The sequence below is a fragment of the Chironomus tepperi genome, unplaced genomic scaffold (genome assembly GCF_022539635.2).
Source record: "Chironomus tepperi strain 1889 unplaced genomic scaffold, CSIRO-AGI_Ctep_v1 contig_161, whole genome shotgun sequence".
NCBI classification, from domain to species: Eukaryota; Metazoa; Arthropoda; class Insecta; order Diptera; family Chironomidae; genus Chironomus; species Chironomus tepperi.
In genome coordinates, this window is record NW_027226283.1 from 2416082 (window position 1) to 2437475 (window position 21394).

Consider the following 21394-nt stretch of genomic DNA (forward strand, 5'->3'; position numbering starts at 1 on the left):
AAATTTATTTTTTTTATTCTTTAATTCTCATACAATATGAAACAAACAATAAATTTTTTTTTTTTTTAAATTATTCTAATAATCACAAATAACTTTAAATAAGTCTGCATAAATTCATCAAAAGATTCAATAGCTAGATATTCTAGTCGTAATACTTGAAGATTATTTGTGATTGAGAACTAGTCGAAATGAATTAAAACAATGATTTATAGTTTCAAACAATTTTTTACCGATAGTAAAATAATATTCTAATGTGCCAATTTTTTAATAATACTATAGTGGACCAAATTTTTTAATGAACAATTATAACATAGGTTTAATTTTAATTTTGAAAAATTGTGTCATGTGAAGAATGTAATTATGATCAAAACCTAATAGACTAGTTTAAAAAAGAAAACAGCTATAAAAAATTGATTCTTTCAATAATAAGTTTTTGGCAGAAGCATCTTTCTTCCTGTTTCTAATAATTTGAACAATATGGAATAATTCATATTTAAATTTACGATACATTTTCCAATATCCATGGTACAAATTTTGATATTCGCGTACATACTCCAGGTAAATTTGGTTCTGCACATCCTATACCCCATGATATAATGCCGGCAAGAAAATAATGTCCATCTTTTCCTTTGACTTGCTACATTAAAGAATATATTTGAAAACATAAGACAAAAAAAAATGTTTAAATTCTAGTCTTTAACTTAAAGTATTAAACAAAAAACTCACCAATGGACCACCTAGAAAAGTTTAAATTTAGTAAATAAGAGATAAATTTAAGTAAAGATAAAATACTTAATTTTAATGAAAATATTGATTTTTTTTTTCTTTTTTAAAGAAAGATTTTGCAAATTATTCGTGCTAAAATTTCAAAATTTATAATTGTACTCTCACCTGAATCTCCTAAAAAAATAAAAATTAATTTTAGGTAATTTCAATATTGAATGTACTAAACAGTTTATAAATACCTTGACAAGAATCAAATTTCCTATAAATTAAAAGATGTGTTACAAAAGATTTTTTTTTAAATATACAAGCGTTTAAGGACAAATCCACAAAGTTCTTCATGATTATTTGGATTGCATATGAATTTTAATATTATTTTATTCATATCTAATTGAGCAAGTTTGAGCGATTTTCATCAAAATAGCATTTTACAGATTAATTGTAAAATATTTTTCGTTTCAGAAATTTCAGTTCAGTACTGTTGTGAATTGTCCTTTAAGAGGGACTTGGAAAAATATTTTATAATTACCCTAAATCATGTCCTGCACACAAGAAAATTTCAGGGATAAATTCGTGTCTTCCAGCTCTCAAAAACATTGATTTACATCTATCATTACTTACAATAGGAACTGTTACCTGTTCAAAAAATCATATTTATTTTAAATTATTTAATTTCATATATTAAAAATATCGCCGAAGGAATTACCTCTTGAAGAACTGAAGGTAATGTTCCTCCTTCACTAAGTCGGCCCCAGCCTTAACAGAAAAACAAAATCATTCAATTCATAATTTTCATATTAAAAATACCTAAAATATAATAATTAATTATCTAAAGAATGAAAAGAAAATCTTACCTGTTAATGTTGCATTTTCTCCAACAAGCAAATCCTCTGTGGCTGGCAAACAGATTGGAATTATATGTGGTGCAAATTCAAGAGGTTGTTCTAATTTTACTAAAGCTAAATCGTATTCATATGTATAAAAATTGTATTTGGGATGGACAATTTTTTTTGAAATTGCACGTTCTATATATGGTAGTTGTTCTTGTATATGTGAAAAATCATATTCTCCAACACGAATTCGTATTTGAGATGTCAAAAGGTCATCCACACAATGGCCTTAAATATGAAAATATTATCTCAGTATTTTATTTTTTTAAATTATGTTAAATTTTAAAATCATTACCAGCTGTAGCAATAAAATTCTCATTTAGAACGGCACCACCGCATCTATGAGTACTTGAAAATCCAAAGAATGAGGTACGTCGAACTGAGACTTGCCATGGATATTGAGCCCAACCCGCATTTTTACCACCAACAATTCTTACTTCTGGTCGAGCCAATGATGCAGAAGAAACTCCACAATCATAATTTCGTGCCGCAGAAATTGTATCTCGTCCTGGACTTGTGGAAAATAATGACTGTTCGACTGATATTGTATTTTCCAAAATTTCACTTGAACTAATAGATGATGGACTTGTGGTAGAAGTTGTTGATAATGTTGCTAGTGTAGTTGTTGTTGGTCGTCTACTTATAGCTGTTGTTTCTAGTGATGGTTTTACTGGTTTGACCTTTTAAAAAAATTGATAATTTAAAATTTTGATAGATAATTTATATGAAATTGTATTTTACTGGAGGTCTTGGTTTAAATGTTGTTGGCTTTCTGGTTGGTGTATCGTTTAAAGTGCTAAACAAGATAGGCTTTTTTGTTGGTTTTTGTTTCTCAAGAGTTGTTTTGTCCCATATTGATGGTTTTGGTTTGGTAATAAAATTAGGCTCTGTTGAAAGTTGCCATGGAGTTGATGTCCAATAATCTGCGAATGAAAAATTTTAAATATTTTAAAAAAGCTTAACTGGCACATTAAAATTGAATTGCTTACTAGTAGAGACACTTTCAGAAGCACTAAGTTCATTCGATGAATCGTTAAAAATATCAAAAGGATTTTTCGTTGTTGTTGAAGATGGCTTTTTTGTAGCATTAGTTGTAGTTTTTATTTTTTGTGGATGAGGTGTTTGTCTTATAACTAGAGTTCCACTGCCATTTGGCCTCTGTATCGTTAATGTTTCGTGACTAACAATAGGATTAGTATGTTGACTTGGATTTTTTGTAGGTTTATACTTATTAGTAGGTTTGTTGGGTGGACGAAATGGTGTTGACGGAGGTAAAATAAAATTATCAGTTAAATTATGCCCACAACATGACCCAAACATAAAACCATCCATGCACATTCCTAGATGTGTACCTTCAGATTTAATGCATTCCCAAACAAACATACAGGTTCCTCCTACTTCACCTACTATACATGGTTTTGGACTTATTTTGAAATTTTGACTAGCAGTAGCTATTGATATCTTAATTATTACATCAAATAAAATTAAAAAAAGTGAAGCTTTCCAAAGACTCCATCGCATTGTGATTATTTTGGAAATTCCTGCAAAAATAAATAAAATTGATTTACATCTCCATTAAGTGTTTTGGAAAATATTTTTTTTAGACTGGAAGTTATAAGAGTATAATCAACAGAAGCCTTTCGCATATTGTATTGTATTTGTTGAGTTTGCGGCTTTAATATTCTCATATCTAATTTCTTTTATTGCGTTGATCTTCATGTGCGACGGATTAATATATGGAGTTCAGTGATAACACATCATTAATTAAGTAATTTATTTTAATTCTTTCAAAAGAAACTATTTTTTTGTCCAAACTGTTCGAAATTATTTTAAATAATAAACATGTTGATTGTTTATATAAACGATATGGTAGACAAAAAATATGCTAAATTGTTTTGTTAATTAATATTAAGAAGAAAAGAGTAATAAACAGTCAGTTTAGGCCATTTGTGGTAACCACATGATAAAAAAATTAATGAAGTTAGTCATTATAATTAAAGTTGTGATTATTATTTTGCTTTGTAGTGAATACGATAATAATAATAATGTATTTTGTAGAAGAATGGAATGGCATACAAAGAGAATCAATAAAACTAAGAAAAAAAGAGACTCATCATTTTACCCTGAAGCTCTTTCTTAAATGCCCGAAATTGAACATTTTTGTTTTGATTCTTGATAATAATCTTCTTTGACTGTCGTTTATGAAAAAAGAGACAAAGCTTGAAAGACAGTCAAAAAAACTTCATTCGCTAAAGATGATGAAAATGAAAAAATTTCTATACTTCAACTACTACTGTATATACTTATTTATTCGTTCAAAAATCTCCTAATATTCCCTTTTCACTTTTATTTATATTATTATTGGGTGCTGAGTTGAGTTTGACGACCAAAAAGATCATTATTGCTGTATTTACCTCTCCTTTCAACAATAATAATCTATGTATTATGATGCAAAATGTTTCCGAGGTGATTTTTAGCGCATTTTTGAAATTTTTTTCAAAAAGGTAGCTTAATAAGACACAATGTTCGGACGTTCGTTCGGCTGCCATTAAAAACTTTTTATCTAGACATCGTAGAGAGCTCGGAATGATTTTAAAAGATCAGTTCCATAAAGTTATTGGCGCCCCGGGCATTTAAAAGTTTCAAATCAAAGCATAAATACTATAATAAACAATTTTTCATTTTCATACAACAACAACAAAAACAACATCACGTTTTTTCATTGTTTTCAATGTGTGTCGATGTTTTTACAGTGTTTACTGAACAATGTTTGAATTTTTTTTTGACCGTTATGAGGTTTGAATTATGGAAATCCGTTAAATCATTAAGTTCTTAAATTTGTAGATCTTTAATATGGATCATGTTTTTTAGATCTGGAAGTGACCTGAATCTTGGTTTTTAGGTCTGGAAGTGACCTGGATCTTACTGGATCTTGTTGTTTAGGTCTGGAAGTGAACTGGATCTTGTGTTTTTCGTCTGGAAGTGAACTGGATCTTGTGTTTTAGGTCTGGAAGTGACCTAGATCTTACTTAATCTTGTGTTTTAGGTCTGGAAGTGAACTGGATCTTACTGGATGTTGAGTTTTAGATCTGGAAGTGACCTGGATCTTACTGGATCTTGTGTTTTTGATCTGGAAGTACACTGGATCTTACTGGATCTTGGTTTTTTGATCTGGAAGTAACCTGGATCCTACCGGATTTCGTTTTGTGGGCCGGGAAGTAAACTGAATCCTCCTGGATCTTGTTTCATGGGCTAGAAAGTGACCAGAATCCTACTGAATCTTGTTTTGAGGTCTGGAAGTGACTTATTAATCAATTACTGATCGCTGGACAAAAATGCGCTTAAGTCCCTCGATCAATAACACGAGGACTTTTGTAATTTTTTTTTTGTACCCTGAATTTACGTTATAAGCCAGTGGCTAATCGGAAGAAAAAAGTTTTCAAAATCGTAAAAAAAGGCTTAATAACGAGTAATGGCTTAGTAAAAAATGTAAACAAATGAAGCAAAAACGAAAATTTTCATAGAAATCTTAAAAATTATCAATTTTTTCTGGTCCTTACTGATTGTTTATATCCGAATATGTCATTTAAAATCGGAAAATTTATTTTATCTAGTTTAATTAATGACTTTTTGGTAGTGGCTTATTAACGGATACAAAATTTTTTCAGAGTCAAATTTCTTTACTAAGCCAGTGGCTTAGTAACGGGTAGTGGCTTATAACGTAAATTCAGGGTATGATAACTTCTTTGGTCAGTTAAAAATAATTAACCGTTAAGTTTTCTTTGAAATTTATTTTTAAATAAAAAAAACTTATTTTTATTTATGTATTTCATGAATGAATTTATGATTTCGATGAAGATGAAGATTTTGTCGTGATGACTGTTTTTTTTTTGTCCAATGGACGTTTTGCTTTCCCAACTCTGCACGCTGCATGACCCAGGTTATTTATCAATGCAACGTAACCTTAGCCAGGTTCTTTGTGTGTCGCAAATCACACAAACCTAGTTGATGTGACTATAACAACGAATAAGCATCCGGAATACAACTAGATTTTCCCTGAGACTGAACCCGGGTCGTTAGAACGGTAGTCCGACGCTCTAACCACTTGACCATTGCCACTTTTTCACTGTTAAAAATTTTGAAATTTATTTTCAATTATATTGTTACAAGAAAAAAGAACCCACGAAGCATGGTAGAAAGATTTTAATTTAACGGTTCCCCCTTGTTTCTATGGGGATTTATATTATAGCTTTAATTTCTCAGATCTGAGATACTCAAAACTTGTTTACAGGAATAAAAAAACAAATCTCAGAAAGTTTTACAATACTGGTAAAAATATTTTTCTAAAGGAAATTTGATGTTTATGATAAGACAGTCTTAAAAAGCGGAATTTCAGTAAGAATAATAATTTAAATTCTGAGACATTTCCTGAAAAGTTCAGCAAAACGTGTATTAAAAATGTCCATATGAACCATCAAAAACTCTTTCTTTCTTCATTGGAATATTTCGTGTTTAAATATCTCATTAAATACTTTTTTGATCGATAAAATATACGAAAATTTTACTTTCGTAGCCTGAAGCCCACCATGAATGAAAGTATATTTTTAATTGAAAGTGAAGAAATCTAACCCAAATGAAACAGAAGTGAGTGCAAAAAGTTTTACAATTAATTGAGAGAGAAATAATATCATTAAATTTTTTTAATCAGCAGAAAAAAGAAAAAAAATTTTAAAAAAAAGCTTTCACGAATTTCGCACACAAAGAGTATTAAAATTATTGAATTACTGCATGTAAAGATAAGATAAATCTTTTTGTACGAAATTGACGGGACTTCATGTTTTTCTCCATTATTTCGGTGCAATTTATTCTTTATTTAATTTGAGAAATCTCGTGAACTGTTTTCATTGTTGTGTTGCAATCTTCTACTTTAATATGCTCTATGTTTTTGCTTTTAACATTATATTAAGTTGTTTTATAACTTTAACAATTAAAATTTTTCTTCTGAATGCGCTCGTTGTTTGAATTTGCTTGTAATTATAGTTTATTATGATGATACTACACTGATTATCATTTTGTTTTATATATAAATAAATAAAAATATTGAAGTTCAAATATTTTTACCTACTCATATAAATTTTCGAAATTCTATGAAAGTGCAATATATATATATATATGAAATAATTTTAAAATTGAACATACATTCAAATTAACAAAAGCAAAATTTATTGATCATTGAGTTAACATATATTTAAAAAGAGATTCTTTCTCTTTTTTCAACTTTATTACGCTTTATATGCATATTGTGACAGAATAAAATACTACGGTTAATCATGATAAAAGAAATTCGATTCAGGATTACCATCAGTTTTTTTACGATTGTAATATTACATTTAGTCATTCAAAGTCTTTCTAATTTTTAAATCATTAATTTAAAGATCTTTATAATAATGACAATACTTATTTATGTAAAGTACTATTTTAGTTAACTAGTCAATAGAAATTGTTTTATTTTTTTTTAGAATTTCGAAATCGCGAAAACAATGTTACTAATGCTAATTTTTATTTTATTACTTAAATAACTGAAAAAATTGTTTCTAAAAAATTTACAAAAAGATCGAAATGCTAAGTGATTGTGATCTCAAAGGTATGTACATCACATTCATTAGAGGAAATCCGTAAAAAGCAAGGACTGAAATTTTTCAATTAATTACATAAATTTTATAACAAAAATTATTTTATTCATGAGTAGTTCTCATTCAAGTTACAATTCTTGCACCTTCAAATCACCTTATTCAATTCTTTTGATTAAAAATAAACCTTCTTTCATTCGTAAATTATGTTAAATTTGTTTGTAAAGATTTCAAAATTTGGTCATTTTATCAATTTGGAGAAAAATCGAATTATCCGTTTAATGAGTAATTTATAATATTAGGATAATAAATTGTGCTTGAACTATGAATTTGTTAAAAATACTCTCAATATTACTCTAACTGTTAAAAAAAATGTAAAAAAACAAAACTTTTTGGTTTCTGCTGGTTTGCTCATTAACATTGTATATTTATTTAAAAATGGTTAGCATTTAAATACATGCAACATGTTAACTTCTATTACTGATAGAAAAATTAAAAATTTTGTGAAATGATAAAATAAGGATGAGAAAATGATATTAGAGTTGTAAAATGCGTGTACCAGAGATTGAAGTCGCTGGTTAGTAGTCTTCGATCTCTGATTCTGAAAAACAACTGAGAGAAAATGATTTAATCTCTTCAGATTTATATAGTTTTTGTTTTTTCTTTTAACAAGTTCGAACGCGTTAATTGCATTGATTTTTACATTTTTCTGTTGTGATCAATGTATATTGCGATTTTATAATACTTATTTCCGTTCATTCCATTATTTATTTTCGTGCCGAAAGGAATGCTTCAAATTTAAGTTTAATTTTTTTATGATTTTTTTGAAATTATGTTTTTAATACATAACTAATAAATTTAATAAAATTTAATGAATTTCTTTATACAGTTAACAATTAATTAGTTTAATTTGAGCGGGTAAATTTTGTGGGTTATTAAAAGTCACATATTCATCTCAAATTTATCTTTTTATCGAAAAGAATGAAGATATATTTCTGTCTGAAGCATGTCTATGTAGAGATTTATGTAAGCTATAACGTTTTATTTTCATTGTATATTACTTCCTCACATTTTGTAGAAAATAAAAAAGGTAACAGTTTTGCAATAATCGTAAATTAATTAGGACAAATGTTTGACCTATTGTTTAAAATTTTAAGCATCAAATTCAAAGCTAATTAGCTGGAGTTAGGCTTATATTATAAGAAAGCAGTTGAAAATTAAAGGCTTAAACAAATACAAAATCTATTATTTAACATTCAAAAGTTTTGTGAATTGCGACAAAATTTATTTATTATTAAACAACAATTTATTGATATGAAGGGTTCGATGAAAATCATTTCAGAAAGCAATAAATGATAAATAAAATAATATCAGCTTACCTAAAAAAAGCATTAGGAATGAGATATCATCGAACTCTAATGCTTCTTGAAAACATTCAGAATTGATGCACTGAATTCGCGATGTATTGCTTAAATCATTTTCAAGGAATGTTCCAATATCTGAAAAGAAGTTTAAAGACATTTTAAAACATAATTAGCATTAATTTTATTAACTTTACTAAAGAATTTTTGGCATTTCTTAATTTACAGGACGATGGTTTCTATGGTGATAATATAATATTAACTGTAATCCCAAGCTACACAAATGACAAAGACGCTTTGGCATTACATTTTGTAAATATTTTTGAGTTCTGTTAGGTAAATTAGAATGTAAACTAGCTTTCAATGCAAAAAAAACTATATTCCTATTTATTGAGTGAAAAAAAAGTGGTTTAACGATAAGAAAATTTATTAAAATTCAGCAAAACTAAATTTCTTTTATTATCATTTAATATGTTCGTAATGTTTTAAATGTACTAATTTTTCGATTATCACAAACAAATAATTATACTGATACATCTAAATTCTGATTAGTTCAGGCTAGTTTTTAACTGGTTTTAACAACAAACTATGAAATTGAAGTTAATCGTAATCAAGAAAAATTATAAAACTTAATTTTTCCAAAGACAAGCTTTATCTTGATTAAAACGGTTTAAAACATGATAATAATTGTTTGGTGCATTTTCTATTCAATCTCATTAAGGTTCCTTCAGATTCCATATAGCGGAAGTCAAAAGGTTTGAATTTTTTACTCTAAAACTCTTTTTTAATTATTCATTAGTATAATAAAAGGAGCATCATTTAATTTGAATTGAATTATGTATTTAATAAGTTGCAAAAACAAAAAAAGAACTTCAATAAGAGTATCTCAGTCTCAATTAATGATTTTGCTTTTTAGTATTATAAATTTATTTGTGACAATCTCGAAAAATTTGGAACAATTTTACATTCTATTTATTTCATACGTGTGGGTCTTAAATAAAACTAATAAAACATATCTGGAATAAAGTTCGATTTTAGCCAAAGCAATACAGTGTAAAGTTCATATATATAAGCTATGATTTCAGCTTTTAAAATTCTACGTGTTTAATGCATCACTCATTTTAAATGCGTCAAGATTCACAATAAAGCACACATATGGAAAATAAAGATAGAAATGGTATACTGTAAAATCTGTTGCATAACTGTTGATTGTTTTTATTGATTTTCTTTATAAGAAGCAAAGAAAGAGTAAAATAATGAGTACTAGTAGTGTAAACTTGAGACTATAACATTTTCTATTCTACTAAAATCTAGACCAGAATACACTTGATATGTGCTTTTTATTAAGTAACATTTATATAAATGACGAAGACGAGAAATACTGTCTGAAAGATAGAATGTACTTCACATGTAGTTTTTTTTTCTTCTCTCTATTACATATTAAGACTTCGGATAGTATACTTCTTATGGTCAAAAAGAGATAAGAGGAAATATAAAATTTCAATAAGAAAAAGGAAGTTAAAACTTTGTTACAGGTGAGAGTTTCTTTATTAGTCCATAGTTGTAACTCGCTATGTATAGGCAAAAAATTTTTATTCTGTTAACCATTCTTTCAATTATTGTTTCGAATCAATATGTTGAGAAGAATCAGAACATTTTATTAGGAGTTAGCATTTTATTCGAATTTAAATTATGGAATATATTTTTTTTACAATTCGTTTTACTTAAGTTTTTTTCACATGCTTTAACTTCTAGATCATCAGTCCACTTGGTTTTTGCATGTTGCAATTATAATTTAATGATAAAAACTAGCCATTTCTTTAAAAGATAAAATTTAATTTCGTAATAAAGAGTTGTAGCAACTCAAAAATGCTATTTTTATGAAAATCTTTGGAATTTAACAGAATAATGCTTAAAATCAAGTCCTTGACCCATCTAATCTAAAAAATACTTTTTGTTGATTTACTCCTGTGGATGTGTTTTTCTCCTCTATATGTCTTTCTAACTACCTATTTATAAATGAATTAAAGTTCATAATAAATATTAAACTCCATAAAAATAACAATTTAATGCGAATGGTTTTGAAAATGAAATAGGTACTAAACAAAATAGCAAAAACCATGAAGAAAAGAATCAACAACTAAACATTTATCAATTTTATTGGTAATTAAACAATTTAAGTTGTTAATCAATTTTTAACGTTTTAAATAATTTTAATTTCTAATAAAATTTCATTTTATCTAGAATTGTGACTAACTCAATAACTTCAGAATAGATTCATTACTCGAAATCTATATCTATAGCGGCCATATCAAAAATTTGAGAAAATTTCAATTACGGTTTTTCATAATTCAAATATTATTGAACAATTTGTGTGAATGCAACCAAAATTTGGTTTGAAAAAAAAATATTACTAAATCCATTCCATTACCTTTGATTGAAATCGATTATCGCACAGAATTTAATTCATTTTCTGTCCTAGTTCAATTCTATTTCATTAATTAGTTTTTAATGAATCTTTGTTTGTTTACAATAATTTTCCCGACTAAATTTCTTTTAAAAATTCAAATTTATGTCCAACCTTTACAAAATTTTTAGACAAATGTTAATTTTACTATTTACTTAAACAAGCCTAATTTATAAATTTAGGAGTCAGAAATATCAGTAAGAAGCTCATGCACAATTGAGTCCTTAAATTTATAAAGTAGCTGTTACACTAAGAAAGTTATTAAAGATATCGTAAACTCAAATTGCCAAATCCTTAAAATTCTTCGTCAGTAACGGTTATATAAATGGCTCTTGCTTTGGAACCAAGCATCAAAAGTGTATAAATTTTGTACCAAATTGTGTGTCTCGGCGAGTTTTATAGTATAAAAATATAATACATATAATTATAAAATGGAAAATATTCGAGTAAATTAGCAAAAACTATCGGCTACTGGCGTAGAATTTTTCAGATCAGGTCGATATTTAGGTCGATAGATAACATTTATAACCGAAAAAATATTTGTTCAATCATATATTAAAAATGTTTATATGTTTTATGATACGTTTATCTGAGTCATTCAGTCAGACCAAATTATACATCCAACAAATTAAACATGAATTAACTTTTCGAGAAAAAAAGACATCATTTCCGGAAATTTTAGAAAGAAGTTTTTCACTTTAAACAGTTTAATTGATTCTAATCTGATTTTGAAAATTTTGATTGTTTTATAGTGCGAGTAGCCGATAAATTAAAATCATATTATTAAGTAATTTGATAATTAGAAGGTAACAAAGAAAAACATCCCGATCGGCACATATTGAAATGTTGCCACCACGGCGACGAGTCGGTCGTATACTTAAAGCCAAGTGGCTGGCACTTGGCGAAAACAACCGGATTTGGCGAAAACAACCAGATTTGCCAAGTGGCAGCCACTTGGCTTTAAGTATACAACCGACTCGTCGCCTGCCACCACGGAGACATTTCAATTTGTGCCGATCGGGCATGAATATTAAAAATATAAAAGTTTATGTATAATCAATATAATAATTTTAAACAAATTTAACCTTAGAAGAACATAATTTATGTCGTCTTCATTGTTCATAGCTGTTAAAGTGGTTAATTAAAAAAATAATTTTTCATTTGACATAACACATTCCATGAAGAGCTGAATAATGGTATTACTCATTTAAATTGCTTCTTCGACCGAAAAAAACATTACTTCTCATTCGTAGTTGTTTCTCAATTTTATTCTCATATTTTTCTGCAAAATCATTTTTAGAATTGGTTTTCATGAGCATTTCATAAATACCTAAAACTATGTTTTCTTTTTCCTCTTTTGTTTCAAATCAACGACGCGACACGGACTTTATAAAAGTATATTTTTTAAATAGAGATTACACGATGCACAATAAAGTCAACTTGTTTCATTTTTTTTCCCCTTTTATTGTTACTTGTTTTACGTTTCTGAAACCATAATGCATATGTGTATGCGTGTTCTTGTGCAATTACGATTATCTGAATTAAGTAAGGAACAAAGCATATTTTGCAAAATGCATTATAAATAAGACGTATTGTCTCATGCTTAATATCCGCATATATACAGTAACATCAAATCACATTGAATTTCGTTGTACAAAATATTATGTGGATAATCTGCAAATATTACGAAATAAATTCACAATAAATGTTACATTATCATAGTTGTTGAATTTATTGACACTGATTCATTTATGACTAATATCAAGAAAAAAAAAACTCTCACTTTCATTTTTGCTGCTTTTATAAATAAGTAATACTAATTTAAATAATTATTACGAAATATCAAATGAATTGTTGGTGAATCCATGAATGGATTTCTCCATGTGATTTAATATGACTCTCATTTGGAATTTTCCGTTTTACTTTGCAATCTCTTTGCATTTTTAAAATGAGTCAACTATCTATCTTAAAGGAATGATATTGTCAATAAAAGTTCAGATTACGTTCAAAGCTTACGCACATTGCTGCACGTTTCATGTTTTGTTAAATAAAAAGGGAAAGTTTGTTAATGACCTTATTTCACTGACAACAATAATTCTCAGTAAATTTTTTCATAAACTCTAGCAATTTGTTGATCCCTTCCTCATGGGTCAAATGAAACATGAATTTCAAATTAAAATGAATATACATATACGTTAAAAGTGAAATAAAAATAATTTTATATTTAACTTCAGATACACATATACACCTTTTCATTTACCGTAACTCATCAACTTGGGATGTTAAGAATGAACGAAGAAAAAAAAAAAGAAGAACTTGGTAGATGTAAAAAAGATGAAGTAATCTATCAAAATGTGAAGTAACTGGCCCGGGAATTAAATAGAATTGAAACAGATAGAATAAAGAGAATATAACTAGATCAGACACACACCGATTTTTCATAAATCAATTTGAAGTCCATCTTATTCACATACATGCATATTTATCTCACAACATGTTAAAGTCCGCAGATTATTTAACAACCATTTGCAAAACGGTAAAAGAAAAGAAATTAATGATATTCAAGCAGTACAATTATGTAACAACAAAACTTCTGATTTTTCATTCTTTTGGCGTGATTTTTTTTCTAGGCATAATATTTTATGAATTATTTTTAATTATTTATTTGTATTTAATCATTTAATCAGTCTGTGAATATGTTTTGCATGATATTTTGAGGACATTTCTGATGAAATTTGGTAAGATCTCAATGTTCAAGAATCAAATGAGAACCAAGTTTTTGTTCAATCAACCTAAACTAATTTAGGAAACCTTGATGTGATTTTCATGAACGAAATAAAATAATATTTTTAAAAACCTTCTTATGTTATATATCAAAAAAAAAAACATCCATTTCTCATCGTTATTTGAGTCCAGCTTAATAATTATGAATCACATAGCAAATGATTAAATGCAACCATTATTAGTTATCATAAATCGAAACCCAATCGTCTAAATTAAATTAAATTAAGCAAAACTTTCTTTGTATATCAATCGTGCTATAGCCGGGAAAAAAATTTATATTTCATTTATTTTCCGATCACTAATGCATTATTTTTTATCTTGATACAGGAATGCTTTCAGTACAACTGAAAAATGTTTCTAATTTTGAAAAGCTCAAAAAATTTAGGAAAATACCTAAAAAAAGATCTCATAAATATTTTACTTGATTTTTACTGTATATGTTTAGTTCTCTTCCGTTCTCATCCGATTAGATGTGGCTCGTGTTGAGAAATAAAAAATTTGTGTGCAAAAGAAGCGATTACATTTCGAAATCTTTCTTACGTTCATTTCATTTTATTTGCTGTTAACTGATGTCGAGCGTGCATTGTATTCTTTTATTCATTCAATGCGAGACGCGCGAGTGATTACAAATAATAAAATTGAATATGATGTTAAAGACCGAATACCGAAAAGAACGAAAGAAAGAAAAGGAAAATAAAAGCCTATATATATATATACATATATATAATCATTTTTCATTCTTCATGTATGTATATTAGTAAAGATCTAGCATACATTATTTGTTGCCTATTTTTCATTCACGAACTATGAACAAGATTCAAGGTTACGATGTTTTCCATAAAAAAGAAAATTCCTCTAAAGTTAACTGACCAAAACATGACTAAACTTAATAATAAAAAATTTCTGACCTTAAGAGGACATTTTTGAAGAAAAAAATTATAAATTAATAATTATTTGAAAGAGAAATTTAAATTACAACTTGTAACAAATTTCAAATTTGTTTATTGTCGTTTTTCAAAGATCCGTCCTAAAGATGGATGGTACCGTGACGTATGATAATTTTTTTTGTTATCTACTTAAATCCACATGTCTGCAATGTAATCACTTTTTAAATTTAAATGTTATATAAATTACAAATATTAAAATTAATTTTGCAATCAATTATTATTGATCGTGTTGTGTACTTCATGTTGAACACGATTTTATCGTGTTTCATAAAAATACATAAATGGAAAGATATCTATTCACACACAACAATTGAGAAGAAGAATTAACTTCCAAAGTAATTTATCTTTTAAACTAACAGAACCAACATAAATGATCAAGCTAAATGATACATGACCACATCAATTCATTCCTTTTCACATTTATTTTTGTTTTTGTTTTTCTTACTTTACACATACTCAAAGTCATGAAAGCAATATCTTATATTTTGTGACCGAATTATATAGTTAATATCGAAAAAAATTATTGTTTTCACTCATGGAAATTACATTAATGTGCCTACCATAATTATGATTTGTACTATTATTCTCTCAAAATCAGCAAGAAAAAGTACATGTATGTTTATTTAAAATTCTCATGCATGTTTCATTTCGTTAAAAAAAGATTGGATGAACCGCAAAAAATAAAACAGTTATAAATTTGCCCATATTACTTAAATTTTTTCACACAAATTCATGACTAGATGAAATGAAATGTTTATAAGAATTTTCCATATTTTCTTATGCTGACTTCTTAAATGCACATAAATAGAAAATGATTCCATCGATTAAAAAATGATTATTTTGGATTGACAGGTTGACCATTATCATCGTACGAAGAAAAAATAATTTCTTATTTCTTTTCATGTTGTTCGTTAAATGTCTATAATGATTATTGCAATTGCTGGTTTTGCAGCATGATAGCTACAAGGCTATGAAAAATTACCTATGATTTCTTTGCGTTTCTTTGCGTAGATAAAACACAGAAGACGAGAAGAAATGTTATCCAAGTGCAAAGAATACTAATGATATTATGAAATTATGTAGTAATCCACAACGGTGCTTAAGGATTCATATTTATTATGTGATTAATTTCAAATTAATATATTTTTTCTACACTTGTTTTTTTTATTTCACTTGGTTATTTTGAATTTTTAAATTCATTAAATTAAATATTTTTTTTCAAAGTTAAAACTTTATTTTTTTAATTTTCATATCACTTTTTTTATTTATTTTTTTTTTTATTTATTTATATTATCAATATTTTTAAAAAATATTTAGTTTAAAGGAAGACATAATTTTATACAGTAACAATTGTATGCTAAGTATTTTAATAACCAACGAAACGATTAAAAGCTACCACACGCGTTGAGCGACTGAGAGAAACTAAAAAAGAGATGTGTTATCATCATCGGCTTAAGACCACAAAAAGAAATGAAAAGAAAATTAAAAAATGTAAAAAGAAGTTGATGCAAAGAGCAAAATTGAGTATGTAGGAAAGTACACACAATAAAAGTGTGCGCGTTATGAACGAGAAATAAATGCATGGAATCATAAAAAAAGAGTACAAAATAAATGAATGAGAGAATTATCTCATTCATTGAAAGTAAAATTTATTGGGAAAAATCTGCGACGCTTTTAAAAGTGTTAAATTGGAAATCTAACAAATTTAATTGAAGTGATTTTAAATGCATGTTAATTAAGATAATCAAACAATCATGAACGCGCACATACATGGACGTGCATTAAAATCTATTTAAAATAAGAAATTAAAATCTTAAATTATTATTACTTGTGATACTTCTACGATGTTTTAATTGAAAAGTATTTTTAAACCTTTAAGAGGTTTAAAAAATTTCAATTTTAATCTCTTTTTTTTTTTTTTTTTGTAAAAAATGACAGTAGGTACTTTAGGTCTAAGATTTTAATTAATTTTCCGCAAAAGAAAATAATAATCTTTTGAAAAAAAGTATCCAAATCTCCATGTCAGCAGATCATTAAGATTGCATCAAAAGGTGTCAATCATGCTGTAAAAAGAAAGCATATTGAAGTGCCATATCAGCATAAAAACACATATTTTTGGAGTAAATTGAAAGAGAAAATTTAACGCAATGTTAAAAAAAATTGTCTCGAATCTTCATCTGTTTATACTGAGAAAATTACTCTACAATCGCAGTCTTAAGAAAAATAAGAAACGTAAATATTTTTAGTTCGAAGAAGAAACTTATTTTCTCTTATAAAATAGAAATAAATAAATAAAAAAAAAATGGTTTTATCAACGCAAAAAGAACTAAAGATATACTCCAATAAATTTTTTAATTTCATAAAATATTCAAAAATTGTTTTGCAGAATCAGTTTTTAACAATTAACTTACAAAAAAACATTATTTTTTAAAGATTCAGTTCAATGTAACTGATTTTTTGATAATTATAGTTTATTTAAGAATGGATTCAATTTTAATGAACGCTATCAAAGTATTATTAATGTTTGTCTTCTTTAAAGAACAGTAATTGAACGTTAAAAAAATAAAACTTTCCCTTAAATTATATTTAAATTAAAAGTTGGCTTTGGATATAATGGAATGAATTGAAAAATGGTGATTTTGCGTAGTCAATACAAACTTTTTTTGTAAAGAAAATTTAACTATAATTCATTTCAATTAGTAAATCTTTATAAACGTCTGTTCAGACTGCAATATGTTTGCTTTACACATCCATCATTTTCATATATAATACTGCCGAAAGTGAATAAGTAAAGAAAACTTTCATATTTTTTTTCCATTTGTTTAATGAAATATGAATAAATTTTAAATTTATGTATACTATCAACAATGTTTATGTAGAAAGGCGTGATATGTGTCCACAACATATAAAAAATGTATTTAAGAATTGCATTTTCTTTTTGAAAATTTAAACAGTAGCTTTTTATGAAATTCTGTACATACATATCTATGTTGTTTAAAGTTTATTTGATATAACAGAAACAATATACAATTTGATCAACATGATTCACACACACGATGGCCATCAGCATAAAGCATTAACATAAAAAAATATTATTTTTATCACACCGAAGTGAAACATAAATTAATAATGTTGAATGTTGTCGTTTTCAACTTAGTAACAATATAAAAATTTCGAGAATGTACCTCTCGATGGTTAATCCAGTAGGAGTCGTTACATACTGCTGTTAGACGAAGTGTATCACAATGCTAAAAAATCTTTCCATGCGAGAGTGTGCGATAAGGATACAGTTTTAGATTGTTGGAAGTATCATTTCTGTTAACTACTCAATGATGGAGGAAAACAAGAAGTTTAATATGTGAAACAGGAGTAAAAGCAGCTAATAATGGCCTTAAAATAATGTATGGATCCATCCACAATAAATAAGGGATTTAAAATGACTTACTCGAATTAACAAGGGATTTCTTTTGGGCTTATCAAGTGGTCTAGAATATCCACTCCAAAAGACTTAAAGAGGAGTTTCTGAGTGAATTTGTTCCAAATAGGGTTTAAACGACAAAGGTTAATTTCGGATCAGCTATTGACTATTTGACAAATAGTGTAAAAGAGTTATGAGACAAAAATAGAAACGCACCATCTTTTATTCACTTCCAAACAGCTTATGACGTAAATAGTCGAGAGGAGCTCTGGAATATTATGGCTGAATTTTACTTACTGCATATAATGATTAGGTTGCTAAAACCAACACTAGGTAAAATCATGGGCTGCGTGACGCTTCAGAGTGTTAGAATGCCAAATTGGCGTAAGTCAAAAAAAAAAAAAAATGGATTGTGGTCTAAGTTCTTTAAAAAATCAAAAAAAAGCAATTTGGTTTTGGTATTAGTATTGATGTTGTTGAACGTAAAATTAGGTTCATCATCGACTTGTTCCAGAATGGAAAGAGAGGTCGAAAAATCGGACAATGGATGAGTGATGACAAAATTCAATTCATTGTGGTGGCAGCATAAGAAAGAACAAGAAAATTTCGTATCAAACGTTGTGATTTTCTTTTCAAAAATAAAGGCATTTGTGCACCTCTAAGAAATAGCATCTTTTAAATGTAAAATATCTTATGCACTTCCTTTACCAAGTTTTTAAGACACGTTACGCTAAAATGCACACATATCTAAAATATTTAATAAATTTAAAATTAAATCTTCTTACTAGGAATTTATTATAATTTGATAACTTTTTACCATTATTCAATGAATTAATTATATTCTTATTGATAATATAAAAAGAAATAAATATTGTGCAACACGAATTTCATGCAACTGTATTTCAATATGCACATGAGTGGTTTTTGCAGATTTTTTGAGAAAAGATGGTTTGACGTATTGCATAGAGAAAAAAATAATAGAGATTTGCAATGCGCATTAGAAAATTTACTAAATAATTTCTTTAACTCTTGTGTTAATATTTTCATTCATTTAAAAATTTTTCAAGTGTAATAAAATGATTTTAATCATGATACCTATATTTTTATAAAATAAAAGCATGTTTTAACAATAAGTTTGTGTTCTAATTTATGTATAATGCAGATTAAATTAATTTTAAATTTGATTTTATTAATTCCAATTATTTATCTTTCTTAATCGCCAGCAAAAAAGTTGAAATATAACTTAAGCAACAAAGCTTTCAGCAAGTAAATAGAAAATCATGGTTATTGGGGAATATTAAGAAAATTCAAAACGGTTTAGTGAGTAATAAATTAAACAACAAAATACAAATAAGGTAGGTAATAAATTAATTCCTAAAAACTCCTCTGCAATACAAAATCATAACATTGTTAAGTTAAGTAATCGAATTAGAAATGAGATAAAATTAGATTACTTAAGATTAATACATTTTTAACAAAAATTGAAAATGAATAAAAATTAAAATGATATGATATGATATGGTCTTTCAATTGTAAGTTTCTCTCTGATCTTTCTTTTTCTGTTCATAACTACTATAATTTTGCAAAATCATAAAACGTGCTTAATGTTTTCGAGGAGTAATGCAAAATATGCATCTTTTTAATTTTTTCTGCCATAACACTTTTGACCTCACATGAGACCATTTCCAAAACATTTTTTTTTTTCATATCAAGATGTACAAAAAAATGATGAGATTTATGTTCGACTTAGCCGCGTTGATACTCTCATGTATGTACAATTGGCAAAAATGAGAAAAGTAAAACTTTCTCGACAAGAAAATAAAAACTAATGCAAAGACGCTACTAACTAAAAAATTTAAATCATTTGTTTTTTATTTATTACATTTTAATTATTTATTAATTCATCCAGGATTCATCATAAGTTAAATCAAAACAAAAACCTATATTTTTCCTCCTAGCAACGCTAAGTTTCAAGCTTTTTTAAATTCACTTTTCCTAGTTAAACTAAAACTAAATCTAAATTGATATGACAGCAGAAAACACAATGTAGAAAACAAGAACCAATTCATCATTTAACGGACTTTTTTAATTCAAACTTTTTAACGGTTAGCAAACATTTGTAAAAACATTGAAAAACACTGCAACACATTGTTAAAGCATTGTTGTTTTTGTTTACGAAAATATAAATGATCAATTATAGTATTTGTGCGTCTGAAACTTTTAAATGTCCGGCAACATAACAATGAAAATGAGCTATTAAAACAAAGCAGTGCTCCCTATGTACCTAGATAATAAGTTTTTAGGTGGATCAGAGCAAACGACAGAAATAAATGCATTATTAAGCTACCTTTCTGAAAAAAATTTCAAAATGCTATAAAATAATAACAATTGAAATGCTTATGTTGACCTTTTAATGTTAAACCTGCTAAAACATTAATTCTAAATCGAAATTAAATGATACTTCACAGGTATTCCATTTATTAAGTTCATGGGGTGGGAGGTCTCAAAAATCTGATTAAAACAATGGAAATTCAATGAAATTCATTGTTAATTTTTGAAAAAGTTCGTAACGAAATAAGTGAACGGTTCCTTTATACCTCATGGTAAAAAAAAACGAGGTAAAAAATACAAAAGAAATCTAAATAAAAATATTTTTGTACGTACTTATGTTTTTGGTAACTTAAAATTATTTCCATTCAAACCATATGCGAAGAGCAATGTTGAGAAATAATGATATGTGATGTAAGTTTTTTTTTAAAAAAAAAATAAATCTCAAATTGTTCAGAAATTACACTGCATTGTTCCTTGGAAAAATTCGTTTTTGTCGAAATGGAAAGTCATAATTAATTATTGCTTTTATTAAAAGAGAAATATCATTTTGCAATACTAAAAGCGAAACTATCGGATATATTTTATACATTCTTGACTTGAAAAAAAGCTGCTTACATCCAAAAATGTTCATTGCGTTTTCACTTCCGATTATTCACTTTTCAATCAATTTCACTTTAAATGATATTTATTGATCAAATCTTGGGAATTGGTAATTTTATGGCATTAATAAAAACTAGACATCTGAAAACCAATTAATAATTAGTAAATTACTTATTTATTTATTTATCTAATTAAAAAAAAATAAAGTGCTAAAAATTTATGTTAAATAAACTGTACACAAAG

The 21394-nt window shown here is 26.9% G+C and overlaps 1 protein-coding gene across 1 annotated transcript; it reads right to left on the reverse strand.

Moving 5' to 3' along the window:
• Window positions 1-283: 283 nt before the first annotated feature.
• Sb (serine proteinase stubble) lies at window positions 284-16240 on the reverse strand. The gene is made up of 12 exons (XM_070637314.1): window positions 15785-16240; window positions 8623-8742; window positions 2603-3154; window positions 2355-2536; window positions 1909-2293; window positions 1578-1841; window positions 1430-1479; window positions 1253-1359; window positions 966-985; window positions 892-900; window positions 727-737; window positions 284-637 (listed from the first exon to the last, which is right to left on the reverse strand). Exons 2-12 carry the CDS (start codon window positions 8633-8635, stop codon window positions 500-502), a joined length of 1731 nt encoding a protein of 576 aa, XP_070493415.1. The 5' UTR covers window positions 8636-8742; window positions 15785-16240; the 3' UTR covers window positions 284-499.
• Window positions 16241-21394: the final 5154 nt, after the last annotated feature.

Coding starts and splice junctions, on each gene's coding strand:
- Sb (XM_070637314.1), bottom strand. Junction 1,842..1,908: donor GAATTTTATTGCTACAGCTG/GTAATGATTTTA, acceptor TTCATATTTAAG/GCCATTGTGTGGATGACCTT. Junction 986..1,252: donor TGTGCAGGACATGATTTAGG/GTAATTATAAAA, acceptor TTTAATTTATAG/GAAATTTGATTCTTGTCAAG.